Source organism: Peromyscus eremicus, chromosome 9, assembly GCF_949786415.1.
Source record: "Peromyscus eremicus chromosome 9, PerEre_H2_v1, whole genome shotgun sequence".
Classification (NCBI taxonomy): domain Eukaryota; kingdom Metazoa; phylum Chordata; class Mammalia; order Rodentia; family Cricetidae; genus Peromyscus; species Peromyscus eremicus.
Window position 1 is genome coordinate 84,987,618 of NC_081425.1, and position 18,896 is coordinate 85,006,513.

At 47.6% G+C, this 18,896-nt stretch overlaps 1 protein-coding gene across 2 annotated transcripts in view; it reads left to right on the forward strand.

Moving 5' to 3' along the window:
- Positions 1-18,896, forward strand: part of Cacna1d (calcium voltage-gated channel subunit alpha1 D) — a 304,192-nt gene that overhangs the window by 272,605 nt on the left and 12,691 nt on the right. For both annotated transcript variants that reach the window (XM_059273955.1, XM_059273957.1), the window contains 3 exons: positions 1,391-1,493; positions 3,007-3,108; positions 7,852-7,982. In XM_059273955.1, the coding sequence (XP_059129938.1) occupies positions 1,391-1,493; positions 3,007-3,108; positions 7,852-7,982 (336 nt within the window). The remainder of the gene's footprint in view (positions 1-1,390; positions 1,494-3,006; positions 3,109-7,851; positions 7,983-18,896) is intronic.

Below are 18,896 nucleotides of genomic sequence, written 5' to 3' on the forward strand. Positions count from 1 at the left end.
GAGGCAGGCGGATCTCTGTGAGTTCGGGGCCAGCCTGGTCTACAGAGTGAGTTCCAGGAAAGGCGCAAAGCTACATAGAGAAACCCTGTCTCGAAAAAACAAAACAAAAACAAAAAAAAAAAAGAAAATTTGAAAATATTAACGTTATTTAACACTTAGCGTGTGTCAGGCATAAAACGCTTGTGTCTATGATCTACTTCAATCCTCACAAGGCCTGTCAGCCTGGCATGCAGTCTGAATTTACAAGGAGGTGACTGGAACCCAAAGAGGGTGTCCTTTACCCCCCACCCCCCAAGTTCTCCTGCGGCTTTCCTTGATGCTGGTGTTAGAGGTTTCTGGAGGGGAGTGAGAAGTAGGAAGTGTTGATCTATTCTGAAAGACCAAGCCTTCAGAGGCGCCATGGAGACCTAGCAGAGATACCACATGATGTTCTATTTCTAGAAACTTCCTAAAAGAACACATTCTCTGGGTTGTGAACAGCAGTGAGCTCTACTAGTGGAAAGTCCAAGACTCAGGCCCTGTGCCTGGCCTAGGTATCTGCTGTGTCATTTACTTATCATAAAACCCTTAAGGATGTACCTAGAGGGGAGACCTGGCCCTGAGACACAGAGAGCTATGACTGAGACAAGATGAATGCATGGACAAGGACATTTAATTATTTAATATCAAATAGCATCATTAATGAAATTTGTTCTTTGTTATCCCAGGTTCCCCACAGATAGGAGGTTGTATTCGTCAGCGTTCTCCATAGAACAGGACTGATAGGGTGGCTGTGGGCACATATATGTGTATGTCTTTGTGTGTGTCCAGTGTATAGATGTAGATAGATAGATAGATAGATAGATAGATAGATAGATAGATAGATAGACAGATAGACATATATGCATACACATGAAGAGGTTTATTAAGCAGTATGGGCACATGTGATTTTGAGAAGTTCTACAGTCTCTCATCTTTTAGTGGGGGACTCAGGAGGCTAGAGAACCAGGGGGACCCAGTGAGATGTGTCTCAGTCCACAGAAGACTGATGTTCCACTTCAAGCAGGCAGGCGAAGAGGAAATCCAGTCTTTTTGCATGTTTCTGTGCTGTGATTGAATGATGACTACAGGCATCTGCTTCACTCAGCCCATCAATTCAAATGCTAATCTCTCCCAGAGCACCCTCACAGACATACCTGGAAATGATATTTAACCCACGATCTGGGCAGCCCATAACTAGTTATGTTGATACCTATAACCAACCATCTCAGAGATGCTCCAAATGGCTGTTGAGTTGAAGTGAATGTTGACTAGAGCATGAAAGAGGGATAAACAAAGAATGAACATCAAAAGGGGACATGGCTGTCATAGAACATTTACATTCTCCTGAGGTGCTCTTTTTCATCTACAGAGATTAGTTGCCATGAACATGCCTCTCAACAGTGATGGGACAGTCATGTTCAACGCAACCCTGTTTGCTTTGGTCCGGACGGCTCTCAAGATCAAGACTGAAGGTGAGCACTCCCTGGAAGCAGGAAGCAGGACAGGTAGCAGGAGAGGGAGGAGATGTTACCCCTCTCCCCCCCAAACACACTTTGGTTCTCCCTTCTGGACTTCCTCTTAATGAATGGGATGCCTCAGGAAAGGGTGATGGATACAGGAAGAATATCTCTGTCTGGCCAGCTGAATACCCCATCCCTCTGGTTTTCCTTTATTCTTTGCTTTGTTCCATAATATCTGGAGTTGACTCATCACACTGCTTACTATACTGAAGGAGAAACAGGCAAGGTGTTGGGGCATAGAGAGAAACCACAGATGATTCACTCCAGCTGTCCTCCACCAACACCATCAGCGAGGCAACTTGCCCTTCCAAGCAGTAACTACTTTGTCCATGAGAAGGAACCACATGCAGAGAGGCCAGGGGAAGTTCTAAGCAGGTGGGGTGAGAGGTGCAGAACCTACTGTGTGTGCACACACCACAGGCGCCACATGTACCACGTGGTTAGTGTGTGGGATGTGCTAGCAGGTCCACATCTCAGCTGGACTCCTTATCATGCCGCACTCAGCCCTGCTCAAACCTGGCTAAGCAGGCAGTGGAATGTGCCTATGGGATTAGCTCAGAGGCTACATTATAGGTGGCATGGGGAGCCGATTGCTGTACAGGCTGGGGAGTGAGCCTGAGGTGAGAAGTAGAGGGCAGAAGGGAGGTGAGAGAAGACAGTAGGCATGTATCTAGTTGGAGGGTGGGTGTTCTCCACAGCACTGGAGCTCTACCCAGCAAAGCCAGCCTCCCCTGGCCTGACATGTGCCTCTTATGCCACAAACACACATCGATAAGGGTTCCAGAAGGTAGGATGGCCCTACATGTTGATGTATCACTAGGAAAGACAGACAGGGAGAAGTCAAGGTTAGGAGGTGAGGATGAGTAGCTACAGTAAGGCCTGAGACAAGTCTTTTTTGGGTGAAGTTTAGCCTGCATCTGTAAGAACAAAGGCAGGATTGGGGTATGCTGGAGGAGGGGGAGGGGAAGGAGGAGGAACAAGAGAAGGAAAAGGGGAGGAGGGAGATGGAGAAGAGCAGAAGAGGAGAGGGGGAGATAGAGAAGAAAGAAGAGGGGGGAGAAGGAGAGGAGGAGAGGGAGGGGGAGGAGGAGGAGGAGGAGGAGGAGGAGGAGGAGGAGGAGGAGGAGGAGGAGACCGAAGTTGCCCCTGGTCTGGGAGCCGAGGGAGAGCACAGGTCCTGTCTGGGGCGGGGCACTATGGCAGAAGAGGCTAGTTCTTGGATTCCCAGGTGAAACATGACTCTCCTCCAGTGGCAGGCCTTCCAGTTACATGGATGGGCTCAGTAAGTGTTTCTGAATATAGGAAGAGAATTCGGCACTCACTGTGGAGAGCCCACAGGGAAAGCTTTATCAGCAAGGCAATCCAAAGACCTAGCAACATAGTGAGGGGCAGGAGAGAGCTCTGGGCCACAGAAGCAAGGCTTGTCCATGCTGCGTCCACATACCTCTTTGCCTTTTGGATCCAGGGAACTTGGAGCAAGCTAATGAAGAACTCCGGGCTGTGATAAAGAAAATCTGGAAGAAGACAAGCATGAAGCTCCTTGACCAAGTTGTTCCTCCAGCTGGTGGTTAGTGTAATCTCCTCCCTGAGTAGTTCTTGATCAAGGAGTTCAGTTCAGTACAGCACCTGCAGACAGCCCAGAGAGGCACTGCGGAATGCTTTACCAGACCAGAGAGCGTGAGCCCCACAGCTGACGGAGCCCTTGGGCTTCACATGAAAATATTTGGGTGATGTGAAGACAGCCAAGCCAAAGAGAGGCTTCAGTGGGGAGGAGTCCAGACCCCGTGTGGCTAGAGCAGGGGTTTTGCTATTAGTAGTAGAAAAAAATCAGTGGAAAAGAATATGACAGCTCTCACAAAATTAAAAGCTTGTACCTTTGGCCCCCAAAGAAATTCCTAAGTCTAGCTTGCAGTGTTAAATATCTTGAGAAAAACGGATAGATCTTAGGAAAGAATACTTTTACAATAAGTTTAAGAAGACTGAACTTACCAGTGCAGTTACCGAGACTGTCCTTTAGCGAGAATCTAGAGGTAGAAGAACTAACAAGCATGCTTATTTATTTCCTTTTGTTATTTATCACAAATTAACTGACTAAACATTTAACTTTTACATATATATAATATCTACATATATTATATATATATATATAGTGTTTCTCTACTTTTGTTTAAGTACATGTGGACGTAGAAGTGAGATGGTTATTTTCCAACTGCTTTGTTTCAAGTTTTAAAAGTGCAGAATCTGATTACCCAGTGGCCCCGCCTCCCCAGCAGTCTAGCTAACCCTGGCCTGGATGCATGATAAACATCCGGTATGTTTTTATAACACATAGAACTCCAATAGGATGGCGTGGTTCAGATTCAGAAGCTGAATCCTGCACCCAGGAAGTGACAGCCTGTGGTGCCTGGGGGACAGAGGGAGCCATGTATTAGCCAGTTCTGCTTCTTAGTGGAATTGGCTTCCATTAGTGATGTGGGCCACCGAGAGCTGGCCCAGCCACTGGCTCAACTCTGGGAAAATAGCTCAGAAAGTAATAATGGAAGCGGGGGTGGGGATGGGGGGAAGTGGAGGTGGGTGGGTCCCACCTCAAGACCCCCAGCTGCCCAGACGCGATTCTGCCCTTTTAAAACTCCTCTTGGTTTCCTTTTTTTTTTTTCCTTTCAGCTGTACATCCGAGTGGTCGCATGGCTTAGATGACCCGCTTTTTAAACTGTTGTAACACAACGCTTGAGCTTCCTCTGCAGCCTCCATTCCTTTCAACTCTCAGAATATTCTGAAGCAATTCTGTTTTAGGGTGGTGGCATGGAATCAGAGTTATCTCTTGCCAACTGGATTCCCCTACATTGTTTCTTGAAATACAGATGCATGCTTCAGAATAGGAGGCTGTGCCTGTCTGTGTAAACCTTCCATACACTAGCCCGAGACACTCACCTCTCTCTTGATCCACATCTGTCTCTTTGGGACCACCACCTTCATTGTGGCCCGTCTAACGCCCACAGGAATGGCCCCCCTCACTCAAGGTATGCCTGAAGAAGGCCATCTGCGTCACGGTGACACTCCATTTCTTTTCATCTTACTAGGAAAAAAAAAAAAAAGTCCAGAATTGGGCTTATGATCTAAACCCCCTTCCTTTGAAAAAAACGGATCCACATTTATCGCTGCTAAACTTCTCATGAAGGATGAAAACATCCCCCATTTCTAGGGCCTGGTAGTTCTCTGTGTTTCTTTACGTGGTTCGGGGTTTAGGATGACAGGTGTCCATCTGTTCCCCAATAGCAGCTAGAGGCATTATGAAGTCTTGGGAAGAGGTAGAATGCTCCAGAAGTTTCTGTCGTGTCTGTTCCTGTGCCCGGTGTGGCACCTCCTTTTCTAGTTTACATCTCGTATAAGCTCATTGGCCACCGAAGGAGAATGAGCAGCAGTGACCTTCAGGCCTTAGTGGAGAGCTCTGGGTTGGGTTTTGGTGTCTGTATCCATCATTTGTCTCTTCCATTTCTTTTTCTCTTGTCCCCCAGTAGACCAGCGGTTCCCAACCCTTCCTCATCATGGCACACTTAAGAAACGACATTGTGATAAAGCCTTTGGGACAGACCGATGGTGGTTCCAGGTGTTAGTGTCTCCTGTAGTATAATGTGGTTAGAGAGCAGCAGAATGAATGATCAGCCTGTGTCCTGAGGGTGCTCAGGTAACCTCACAGCTAGTGAAGGGGGCAGAGCCAGATGCTCGTCTAGGCAGCTTTGCTGCTGGGATGTGATAGGAGCTGTCACTGCTCATGATGAACTTGATGGAAAGGTGATGTCAGCAACCAGCTATGGAGGACATCCTGGGAGCATCTTTTTCTCTCCTCTCTGCCAGGAGCTCACCACTCCTGTCGTGGGGCTGAGATGTCTCGGCCTGGAATCTTGCCTGGGTTCTCAGGGCTCTCTCGTCACCTCTGCTAGTTCCTGGACTTCACTCCCTCTCTTTAGAAGCTCCTCTCCTTGAGAGATACTCCTGCCTGTGGGTCCTCATCCTTGGGCCATCTCTCTGGTTCCTTGGTCCCTTCTACCGAGCCCCGATGGACCCACCGCCTGCATTGCTTCTCTCTGTTCCTTCCCTGTCCTGCCCAGGCGTCGGCTTTTCTTGTTCTTTAGAGCTCCTGTTCAGCCAGGACTCTCGGTACTGCTTTTTCTCAGTCACCTTTGAGTCCTGCCCTGCTGCTCGGGAGCTGAAGAGAGAAGTCAGCCAGCACTTCTTTTACTAGAAACATCCTGATATCGAGTAAAATGAGCCTCTACGTTGAGTCAGGGAGTTCACCAGGGCTCATGGGACCTTGAAATATAAAAGACATCTGCGTTGTTGAAGGTGGCAGATTCTGGGCTCTGTGGGTATGCTGGCCCAGCAGCCACTGGCCTACTAGGAAAGAGCTAAGAAGGACCGGAAAGGCAGCTCAGAGAAGAGCAGAAGTTGGGTGTGGCCAGAGCCAGGCTCTCCGTAGAGGAGGGCTGGAGGAAGAGAGGGTTCTGGGCTCAGGTCCTAGCTAGTTGACCTGGTATAGTCATGTAACCTCTCCCTCTCTTAGAAGGGTAAGCAGAATTGTTAGGTAGAGGTAGTGAGTGAGACCCATGAGGAGCGTGAACTGGGCTTGGACACTGCCCTCTGCCCCCATACCCAGTCATGGTGCCTAGCTATAGCAGATGGGCAGAATAGTCAGAACCTGGAGATGGGGCAGGGATGAGCTTTGTAGACCTGGATAGATTGGCTTGCTTTCCTTTGGACGGTGCCTCACTGGATAGGGTAGAAGAACCGGTGGCCAGTCAGGGCCCATGATTTCAGATGCAACACAGAGCGCTTAGTTTTCTTCAGCAACTTTTCTACCACACCAGGGCTTCCTTGGCTTGGGCTCAGGAGGAATATAACATTTCTCAAGGCCAGCCCACCCCAAAAACAGCCTGCAAGATAATGCTGTGCAACTTCTGGCAGGAAGGGCTAGAGAAGCTGTCCAAAACGGCCCAGCCATCTCTGGATGGGAACCATAAATCAGCCACACCTCAAAAGTGGACACTAAATAAAACCCACCAAAGTTGGATTAGTGGATTCAGTGGGTCCCAGTGGCCCCAAGCTTCCTATGCTCTAGCATCCATTTCAGTAAGTGAAACTGTTGGCTTAGTTTGAAACAGTAGTGACTGATGACTTGTCATTGTAGGACACTTGACACTAGGGTAGCCCACACCAGGGTTCGAGTGCTTTATGTATCTTCTCTTCCACATCCTCAATTCTTCTGAGATGGAGCTCCATTTTATAGGGGAGAATACAAGCTCACACAGGTTGGTCTTCTTAAACCCGCCCCCCCCCCATCCATATGACTCTTGCAAGGCCAGCTTGACCAGAAGCCCTAGAACCCACAGCTGTTCCTCTTCCCAGACTTTGGAGATCCTGCCAGATGGCCTACAATCCCCAACACAGCCCCACACAAGCTCGGCTGCTAATGTAGCCTTGCCAGTTTCTGCCCAGAAGACCTCAGCACCCTACAGATGTGGTGGCATCAACCTTGGGGGGCGGGGCACAGGACACACTGTCATGTCCACCGCGGTTTACCGTGAGACAGTCAGAGCTTCTATTCTGCCTCATGCATCACCTTCAAAGTTGTCAGCGGAGTTCTGATTCCCGAGTGATACATGCTGGAGGTTGTTTCTGAACAGAGCAGAAATAGAGCCTGCTCGGGGCCGAGGTTAGTTGCAGCTGTCATTGCCATGCAGAAATCCAGCAGTTCTGAATTTCAAACCAAGAAATGGTCTCGGAGCTTATTGGCAAAGAACGGGGGAGCGTGTGAGATCTGGAGCTGCAGTCTCTGTTCTGACCTTCCTCTCCTTCCAAGCTTATCCGTCACCTTTCTAGGTCTCCATCCTGTGACATAGGGATTTGGATGCTTAATTGCATTTGATGCTTATGGTAATTACACATGCAAATCTCTATGCACAGGGTGGAAAATGTGGCCTGTGAGGCCTTTCTGTTTTGTAATGTTTAAGTAAATAACCAAGGTGGCGCTTCATATTGTTACTAATATGCTACTCTCTTAAACTCGTGATAAATATACATTACTTTCTGCAACCTTGAGGATCAGTTTATTTAACTGACTCTAACTTTGAGCCTTAACTGCTTTGCAAAGCTTTGCTTCTTGCTAGACCAAGCAACCCGTATTTATAGACTGAGAACCCATTGCCTTTTGGGCACTGTCCCGCCCCGCCCCTGCCCCAGCCAGAAGTGAGGGTTTAGGCTCTTGGTCCAAATGTGCTGATTCGGGAGAGCTGTGTCTGGTCTCTCCGTTTAGATGATGAGGTAACCGTGGGGAAGTTCTATGCCACTTTCCTGATACAGGACTACTTTAGGAAATTCAAGAAACGGAAAGAACAAGGACTGGTGGGCAAGTACCCCGCGAAGAACACCACAATTGCCCTACAGGTGAATTGTCCTCTTGTTCTGTTCTCTCTTCTCACTAACAATGTCACCAGCTTTAATTTGAAATACTAGAGAGCTGACTATTCATGGTTGAGCAGTGCCACAAGGATTTTGTTTAAACTGAGATACCGCACACTCCCCCTCACTGTGGATTAGCCATTTCTGAGCCACAAGGTAAGTCCTTCCCCCTCTTCCTGTTTTCTTCGTTGCACCTGGCACCGGCCACCATCTGGTCTGTGTGCAAGGCCCCCAGGACAGCCATGATGGAAAAGGAGTGAATGCTCCCCTCAGAGCCTAGCCACCTGGGTCTTCTCCGAAGGCAGCATCCTCTAGGCAGGGCCCCCTCTCCCATAGCCCTGGGCTCAGGGTCTGGCTGCCCAGCGTACAGCTTTCCATCTGAACGCAAGAGCTTTGTTTTGTTTCTGTTTGTTTCTTACCCCACGGCTTGTTGGTTTTTTGGTCCATTTCAATAACATCCATCACTCCCTAGTGTGTACTGTGTGCGTGTGTGCGTGTGTGCGTGGCGTGTCTGTCTCTGTGGGCCGTCTCCCGATGGCAGTGAGGTGTGCTGTGCAAGTGCAACACACACAGGCCAACCTCTGGCCCATCTCCCCCTTCCCAGGACCTGCCCCTTCACACACATGCATGCACTTACTGCTGCTGTTGTCCCTGCCAGGTCCCTAGAGTGTGGGTGTGGCATTTAGGAATATCTGGTCCAATCAGGGTCCAGGCATCCAAAGGCTAGAGAATCCTAAAGATGTCCAGAGCTCTGGGTGGGAAGCAGGCATGGCGAGGCAAGGAGTCATGCTAGAACTTGCAGGCAGGGGAGCTAGAGAAGGTAGTTTAGGGGCTGGTGGTGTGTAAAGAGGGCTGGGGACAGATGCTGAGAGCAGAGAAGAGGGAAGTATGGCGGTTGGTAAGCTGTCTTGAAATCTTGTTATCCATGCTACCTGGAGTGCCTTCAGACCATCATAAATAAAGACATCTTCCTTGCTTTTTAAAAAGTTTACATGAAAATTCCTTCTATGTCCCTGTTCTCATGGTTCTTAAATGTGGCCTTGTGGGTGTTGATAAGGTGCAACATGGAACAGCCCTGCACTTTGTTCCAGGAGCAAATACCCAGCATTGTTGTGTGTTCAAAGGGATAACTGTGGAAGCTGAGGCCTGACTGTGATCTTGCTGTGAGGAAGAGTATGAATAAAGGTGATGTGAATAAGGAATGTGGGGTGTGTTTGTATGTCACAGGTTAGTAGATGACCTTGCAGACGGTGACCAGCCGCCTCCTGGTGAGATCCTAAGGGTTGGACGAATATCTTGCTCGTGGGGCAGGTGGTCACCCACACCTGTTCAAGTCAGTCTGTGTTCTTCCGTTCCCTGACCATGTGACCTTTCGGTAGCTCAGTGAGTTACAGGCTCAGCCATCTGGCCTGCTGCCGTCTTGGGTCATAGGCTTCGACTTACGCTCTCTCCCCTCCTGCTGATCTGGTTTGCAAAAGTGACAGCTGTAGCTGACTCCAAGATCACAGTTCACAAGTAACGGCGCAGGACAAAAGCTGAAAAGCTGAGTTTGCAGATTTGAGTAGGTCCCCGGTTTATATATTCCTGGTGGCAGCATGACTAGGTTGCCACCAGCAGAGAGAGCATTAGCACATGCTGAAGGTCATCCCCTCACATGACCTTCTGCCCCATAGGAGAGGCTGGCTGGATCTCTGAGTTTGGTGGGTACCCTTTGCCTACCCAGAATGTCTTGCTGCTCTAGAAGTCTAGTTGGCGGGATCAAAACTTGGCATTCTAGACCGCCCTAGAATTGATCTCTCTGCTGCAGTCAGTTGTCTCGGAGTTACGAGGCTCTTCAGGTTCCAGTGGAGGGTATATATGTAAACACTTGGATGTGTGTTGGGGGAGGCGTGGGGGGAGGTAAGACCTTTTCTGAAGCCCTAAGGCTTGCTCTGGTGGATGGATGCATGTTTGGGTATTCTGAAATAGCATAATCAACACATGGCTCAAATAGTCACATTTTGCATATGGAGTTTACTGAGCCTTGAGCTGAAGGTTCAGATAATGTTAACAGTATGACGTAAAGGTTCTGGGTGAGAAACAACCACATTATGTTAAAATAATGTTGACGGTTTTCTCCCGTTTAAGACTTTTCTTTTTTATTATTTAAAGAAAGAGTTTCATTTCATTGGTAGGAGTCAAATATTTCTAGTTAGATGATACAAATGCGTTTTCCCATGGCTCTATTGAGAATTGAGACTAGGGCTGTAATTTGTATTAAGCACACAGCATAGAAAATTAAGTTGTGTTCATAATCTTGACAGTTAAATTCTGAAAAGGCATTTGATTCTGAAACAAGCATTAAAAATAGAAAATGTTGGTCTCCTTGATGGATAATTCTAATTACATTTTTGGCTTCCTCTGCTATAGAAATGGCTTTAAATGTGATTTGTTATTCTACATTTAATTAGTGCATAAGGAGGCCTCCTTTTTTGCATTATGAAATATCATGGGTGATGTAGCAGTTAGGGAACTGGGATTGGTCGTGGGAGGAAGACACACCCTTGAGACAGCTGCTGAGGGAGGACTTGGCCACTTGAGAAGGGAGCAACATGATTCTGGCAACAGGGTGCTGTTGGGCGTGGCTCCCGGGCTGGTTGTAGTGGGAAGTGGAGTGTGGCGTTATTGTGTGAACAGAAGTGAACAGCCAAGCTTGTGCGTGCTGGCCTGCAGAGTGAGGTCTGTCTGAAGAGCTCTCAGAACTGGCACCCAAGCTCTGCACCCCCATTTCATGTCATGGCTCTCAAAGGCACACAGACGCACTGTGGTTTGAACCCTGTGGACTCAGCCTGATCTCCATGTGTTCAGACCAACTGTAGTGTTAACCTTCCCTGTGGTGGGTGATGACTGAAGATGCTCCTGCCTCGGCGTGGGGAGGAGCTGGGCACCTGTGGCCTCTGGCCTCTGTGGTCTGAATGAGTGTGCACTTTTCATCCATCCACTGCATCCCTTCATCCCCATCATTAAAACTAAACTTCTCTCTAGCCCTTCTATGATGGGAGCCAGAGAGAAGCTGCATCCAGCCTTTTGGTTTTCTCTCACTCATCTGACATTTACGTATTCCCGTTCATTTGACTCAGCATTTGCTCTTCATCCATGTTGCTACATCCGAGTGACCTGCACGTTTCCACAAGGAACAGAGAGATAAAGGGACATAGCCACGCAGCCACAGAAATTCTCAGTCTCCTTTCCCGCAAGTAGTCACGCAACGAGAAGGTCCCGTGGAACCTCCAGATGCCTCTGGGATGCCACATGCTCCGATGAGTCTAGTTGTCTCTCTGACAACAAAAGATCCCAAAGGGGGGAAAGTTTTGTTCATTTCTCTTTAACATTCCAGTCTTTTGTTTGCTCTCATGGAGTCTGAGGACACTGTCCTCCATGCTCTTCAGATGAGAAGCCGCCCAAAGGAATCATAGGGAATCCCAGGCAGCTAGTCCTCTTTCTGTTTAGAAGTTGGATTTAAGGAGCCCATTGGGTATGACGCTGCAGGATTAGGTGTTGAGGTTGAGCGGCTTTAACGTCTGTGCCTTGGCCACAGACGGGTGGCTGGGAGATGTGGGTGGTATGAAAGCCTCCATTAGTTTCAGTCTTCAGTATCCCTCACTGTGGCCTTCTCAGGCATAGTGCACAAAGACAGGAAAGGTTCCTCCCAGAGATCTGACCTCTGAGTGGTTCTGTTAATCTAGTCACCTCCATCTGGGAGGCAGTGAGATTCTCTTTTTGAGAAGTATGATTCCACTCAAAGCCGTAACACTGCTCATATAAATATGAATATAAATATAAATATAAATATGTTTTCCTTTTTTAATGTAAGAGGAGAACAGATGCTAACAGATGAGATTTCACTGGCTGATTCGTTTGTTTCAGATGCTTGAACGGATGCTTTAGAATTCTCTGCCTGAGCTACTGCACCAAGCTGGTTAGTCCGAAGGCACTTGTGGCTAAGGCCTTGAAAGGGCAAACTCACACTCGGGCTTATTTCTACTGACGCAGCATTTCAGGGGAAATGCAGGCAAGAGCAATCCCAAAGCCCCGGAGAGACCCCTTCCGAGCAAGGCACTCCTCCGGAAGGCAGAAGCGGGGCTGTGGCTCACCTGTGGAGCCATGGCTGCCTGTTGTGGACACTGCTCATGGTGGCTCCTTTTCATGAAAGGGAACGTATGAGTTACGGTTTTCCCTTCCAAGCCAGAGACTCAGTGAAAGGGACAGAGTGAGAGAGAGAGAGAGAGAGAGAGAGAGAGAGAGAGAAAGAGAGAGAGCAGAGGAGACGGGCAGCTGCCCCGCAGAGAAATGAAATGAACACAACTTGCTGATGCTGGCCAGTAAAAAATAAATAAATACAATTAAATTATATATATATATGTATGTATACATATATATATTAAAAAGGATTAAGCAGACCTGCCTAAGGTTGGCAGCTGACTCCGTCCCAAAGTCCTACATCCCTAGTTTGCCCGAACTCCCAAAGACTGGCAGGCTGATTGGCACTGAGCAGACAGAGTTCCTTTTCTATACCAGTATGTCATGACCTCCTGACTGGGCGCCTGGCCCTGCTTGCTGCAGTGACCCAGTCCAGAGTGCACTAATAAGTGGAAGGCCGGGAAGCTCAGACACACCCATTGAAACTAACACATACACCCGCATGCCAAAACCAACCAGGCAAACCTCAGGTTCCATCTTACTGTGTCTGCGGGAAATGCCACCACACCCAAACCTCATCTAACATTGTCTGTCTTTAACTCGCGCTCAGAGCCAGTCTGGGATGCCTCTTTGGAAGCAGTATGGTCTAGTTTCAAGGACACCTGGAGTCAGGGAACCTGGGTTCTAGTCCCAGCTCCAGCATTCACTTGCTGCGTGACCTTGGGCAAGACACTTAACCTCTCTGTGCCTCAGTTTCCCCATCTGTAAAATGGGGGTACTAATGTCGACCTACCTCACAGGGCTGTTGTGAGGAATAGCTAAGTGATTGTAAAGCTCCTTGGACGTATAATTGCTTATTATTAAGACTACAACAATAATAATATCATATGCCTGTTTACTACCAGAACTTTAAGAAATTCTTGGTTTGGTTTGATCTCTTTTCTGTTCTGTACTGTACTTATCCATTGAGAGGAATTCTCCCCGCCCCCTTTTTTTTTAAGATACTGGGTAATGCATAGAGATGCAAACAGGTAACCTGTCAAGTCACATTCTCACACAGTAACAGCAGCAGATTTTTGCCCAAAATGTTGGTTGATGAGGGCATTGCTCTCACATTCTAAACCCATCCCCAGAAGGGGTCAAGTCTGTACCTCCGATATTAGACCAAGATGCCCCAAATGGCCAAGGAGGGTCAGTATTCAAAGAGAAAAGTTTATGGAGAAGAATCCAAAAAGAGGGGTAGAGGTAGGAAGAAGGCCTTCCAATCTGCTGATCCCCTTTGCCTGGCCTGGAGTGGGGTATGTGCATGTGTGTATGTGTGACATGAGTGGGTCAGGTGGGGTGGAGGATGAGGTGAGAGGGAATGGTGAGGAAGAGGGAGCCAGGACTCTATGAAGTCCTGTTCGGGCAGAAAGGAGTGCTCCTCCAAGCATCTCCAGGGTGCCGCTGAAGGCCAGGCCAAGATGGGTAGGGTTCCCAGTGGGCAGCATGTCTCCTTCAGGCCCATCCCAGATAAGCCTAGAGGGGCCTTCTCTAGTGACATCTTGTGCCTGTGACATTTGCCCTTGACCACAGAGGTTCCTTGCCATGTGGCTTGACCTTCCTACATCATGGTGGACCTCCTGACCTCACTATGGAGACAGGCCCAGCTCATACAATAGTGAGGCTGGGAACTCATGTGGGTTTCGTCTACCCTTGTGGTTTGAAGACTCCCCATGGGTTGTATGGGATGCATGAGCCAAGACATACACACTGGTATGCCTGCCCCCTTGGGGTTAGTATCAATGCTATATCACAGCTGTTGCCTCTAGCATCCAAGTCTCTCAGATAGGGCCAACAGCCTGGCCCCTCCTCCACATTTCTCCGTGCTCCAGCAACCACAGGGCTAATGCTCATCCTAGCAGGGCCTCTGGAATCACCGCTGTGTAGATTGGGCAGGGTGTTGGGTAGCCACTGTAGCAGAGAGATCTCATACATCACCCCTGAGAGGGAAACTGGCCAGCCTTGTAGACATGGGTGGAAAAAAAAAATGATTGTCCCTTAGGCAAGCAGCTCCCCTGACCCACCCTCCCTACTGTGGCCTTGGTATCACTTCTGTTTCTACAGCCTCATGTTCTGATGGGTAGGGGTGTACAGGCTTTTCTCTATGTATCACCTAAACCCATAGAAGCTACAAAATGTTGATTTGCTTACAAGCCTGACTTAAAAAAAAATCCTTGGAAACGGTGCCCCTTTGGGCCTGGCTGTGTTGCTAAGGAGCAGAGTTGGTTGGTCAGCAGCCAAGGCTACTCCAGGGCAGACATCCAGCAGTGGAGAGGACTGTCCCCAGCCTCCACACACAGGGAGCCAGGCTTCCTGACATTCGGATCACAGTCAAACTACAGAAGCCTCTGTCCTTCTGTTCCCGGAGCCCTGGCAGAAGAGTAAGCACCCAGGGAAGAGGAAGATAGAAAGGACTAGTCAGACTTCATGTTTAAAGTTTTCAAAAACTAGTGCAGCAAACCTGGTACCCAGTGCCTGAATCCACGGTGCTAAACTTTTAGCTCTTGGATCAGATGTGACAGAGACCAGCATCCATCGCAGAGAAGCAAAGGTCGGGTGGGAAGTAGGCTCTTCTCAGAACCAAATGTCACGGAATGACCCAATTCGGAATTGGCGCACAGTCTGATTGGCAGAGTTTTCCAGAAGAGGGAGGTTGGTCTATACTGAGAGGAGTCATCACTATGTCTCCAAATCCTTCATGGAAAAAGAAGGGAAGGCAAATGATCTAAGAGTAAAGACTCTTATTATGATAGCACGTGATCTACTAAGATGCACCTAGCATCCCTCCATAGCCTAACATGTCACTGCTCGGTTATCTGTAGGAAGGACCTTGGTAAGTAAAACTTAGGGTTCTCAGGTGGGTGGGTGCCTGGGTGAGCTTACTCTCCTTAGGCCTGAGAAAGTTGGCTCTTTGAGAGAATGGGGAAACAGCCCAAGGTGAAGTGCTGAAGGCAACCAGACAGGGTAGTGCCTGCCTGCAGTACTGGAACTTGAGAGGAGGGGGCAGAGGCCAGCTTAGAGAAGCCGTGCGATGGACAGAGGTGCAGAGTCACAGGCTCAGAAAGCTGGCCTGTGGTCACTGCAGGGTTGTTTGCTGGAGGATGGATTGGTCAGCAGTTCTCAAACATTTTGGTCTTAGGGCCTTTCCTAGTCTTAAAATTTATCCAGAACCCTTGTATATCAATATTTACCGTCTTGTAAATCAAAGCTGATCAATTTTGTAAACACAAGAATACGTAAGCACAAAGATGCCAGGGGGGTGGTAACATCACCATGTCACTCAGCCCGTGGAATCCCCACTGCTTGCTCATGAGAAAATGAGCGTGTACAAGGCCAGGGACATCCAATATTACACAAATCTCAGTGACCTCATGAACCCCCGAAGGAGTCTCAGGATGCCATGAGATCCATGACACACCTTGAAATACAGTGCCCTGGGGAGATGACCCAAAGTTCCCCTTAAAGGCAGAAGATGCTGCAGCCTCCTCCTGACCATCTGTGCTCCAGAGGTTCCTGTGTGGCTGCGGCACTCCTCACTAGAATGCTTCTGCTCCTCCTCCTCTGCCCATGCAGCCCACATTGTCCATCTAATTCAGGCCAAGGGTCATGTGGTATGGTCAAGCCTCACTATCTGTGCTGATCTGGGAGAGCAATGGTTAGAATTAGTGAGTGTTCAATTAGAAATGTGTTCTGAATACTCACCACCTCTGGGTAGCAGAAGCGAAGATCAGGGTGTGTGTGATGACGTTTATCATTGCCGTGCTGTGGGTGTGTTGTAATAGGCTGCCTAAGATCGTCAGAAGAAGGGCAGCCTTGAAGGAGTGTGTGGTTGAGTCTCAGTTACCACCCTCTCTCTCCCTGCAGACTGGTTGACTTTGCATTCTGGGAAGAACAAAGCCAGGGTTCAGGATTCCTAGCCCTGTAACTATTCCAGAATGTTATTTAGCCAGTTGCTAAATGATTGCCATCACCCGGGCTCATCCTTCCTTAGTAAGCAGGCTCACAATGACAGGAATGTGACACAATCAAAGGGGCCTAAATTTTACATAATGCTCTCTGCATTTTTAGAAAACATGCAGAAATGTCTCCGGTTCTGATGTTAAACGTAAACCAACGACCAAGGTGGAAGGGTTGGGAGTGTGGCTCAGTGGTGCTTGCTTAGCATATACAGGCCCTGTTTCAGTCCCCAGCAAAAATGAGGTGGAACTGCAACAGACAGCTGTCTTGAGTCCTTTGCAGAAAGAAGAATCATAGGTTACTTAGGTGAAGTGCTTAAATGTCCCCTTTAGCTTTCTGAGTGTGGTGGCACACATCACTGTTACAGCCCAGGGCTGCCCCTCAGAAACTCAGAAACTGATGTTACTTCAGACTATTCAAGGAGAGGAGGGCTCTCTGTAGATGAGTAATGGGGTGTCGTGCCCATGATTCTAACTCTTTGTATCTAACAGAAGGACTGTTCACAATGGATACAAAGGCCACACCATGACATTTTCCCTGGAGGAAAGCAATGATAAAATTAGAGGTGTGCCCATGTATGCAGAAGAGGCGGAGGACAGCCTGTAGATAAGCAAGTTCATTCTATCAGAATTTAATCTCCAGCCCTGTCTTCTAATAGAGCTAGGATAAAACTGTCCTCTGTAATTGAGTGTGAGCCAAATCCTGCCACCCCCCCCACCACCAAAAAAAAAAATTAACCAGAACTTGTCAATAGCGAGGTGACTGCACAGAGCCGGCTTTAGCTGAATGAGGCGTGTCTGGGTTGAAGAGCAGACTGTGCCAGGATAGCATTCTCTGGCAGGAGTCCGAAGCCCTGGCACCCACACTGAGAAGATGGAGGGTCTCTCCAAGGGCCGCCTAGAGACTTGCCTCTCTCTCCTCCACTGCTACAGCGTAGGTCTGGGGTGGGTTTCTGGTTGTTTGTGTGTGCATGCTGTGGAGCTGAGAGCTGGCAGATGGCTGGCATGTCACAGGGAGCTTGTCTGGGGGAGCAGGCAGCCAAAGCTTTTCAAATGGATCCAGATAGACAGCACTCAGCCCTGAGTGAGCAAGGAATGGGTTTACCAGTGGGCATTCCTGCTCCACAGCAGGACATCATCTTATGCTGTTGCTTCAGAAATGTTAGAGAGAATTTATTTTTGGTGAATTAATCATTAAGTAGAGTAAATATCTATAAAATTCCAATATAAATGGTGTCTAAAACTTAAAAGAACAGTCTACAGGCAAAGCGCCAACATTTCTTTTTTAAACAAATATTTATGATAACAGCTAGCATTTTAAAGTCAACCAGAAACTAGGCTTGATTCTGTTTAATATTTTGTAAGATTGGACATCTTAAAACAAGTCAATAATGTTTATATTTTATAGCAATTCTGTGTTTATTCAAAACCATAACTCTACTGTGATGTTAATGGAATGACTTTATATGGCTTTGTGTGGGTTTAAGTGCTAATGACCACATTTCAAATTAAAACAATATTTTTGCTGATAGAGATAGATACTTATACAAAATATGAAAGACTAGAAAATTTTACTGACTGTAAAGTGGTTTTTTTTTTTTCAAGAAAGAAAATTTAGTGTTGTGAACAACTAAGTAATTTCTGTGAGGGTTTAAGGAAGTTGTCTGTACTTCTGGAACTGGATTCTGTGCCTATGGGATTTTGGAACAGCCTAAGCTACCTTTTAGCTTGATATGTGTGCTAGAACAATTTTCCTTCTCATGTTTTGTGATCTGTAATAAATTCAGGGTGCTGTGCTTCAGCTTCATTTCAATTCTAGTTGGGCACCTATGTGTTGGTCCCCTGTCCCCAGGTCCTCTGCAGGAGAGTGAAGCCAGCCCCACTCTTAACCTGGTACGCTTTGCAAACTAGGATCATGGTTTCCAGACCCTCCGCTCTCACATCTGGCAAGAGTGATGCCTTCTCTCCTCCCTCGGTGTCTCTTTAATAAATATGTTGTCCTTATTTGTTTTGGGAAGTGGTGCCCCGAGCCACCTCTCAACCCACTCCATGATTTATGTTGCAAACAAACCCTCTGTCCTGTGTCTGTTTACTGCCCATTCTTGTCAACTGAATCCTAATCTTGTGTAACTCTGAAGATGTGCTGGAGACAGTTTCTGTTTTCATTATGCAACTGTTACATGTGTATTTCAGTGAAATGTCAACTCATCAACAGAGGATGATGTTAAAAATTATCCAAATAAATAGTTTTCTATTTCTTTTAATCATACCTAGTCCAGTTAGTTAAATGACAGTAAGACTGTTGTTTAAGCTGGGGAATGTTCCTGGCCTCTATACCTTGAAAATATGCATGGATGTGCACGGTTTACCTGGGAGTGTTGATCACAGTGAATATAACCCATGTTTATTTTGTGGACACAGCAGCAGGTATTTCAAGCATGTCTCTTCTTGTTTGAACCTCAAATATGTAACAGATCTTTCTCCCAAAAATCAGACAAGGGGACTGTCTGATTTATTGTCTCTTGATAATTGCACCCTAGAAAACTGAATGAATGAGTATGGCCTTTCTTCACATGCCTGTACCTGTGCTGGGTAAGAGCCTCTACCAACACACACTGGGGTTGCCTTCATGGTATTCTTGAGGAATAGAGGTGGGTCTGCTGCAGACCTAGAAAATATACTAGATTTAGCAATCTTGAGAGAAGGAGCATGCATGTGTGAA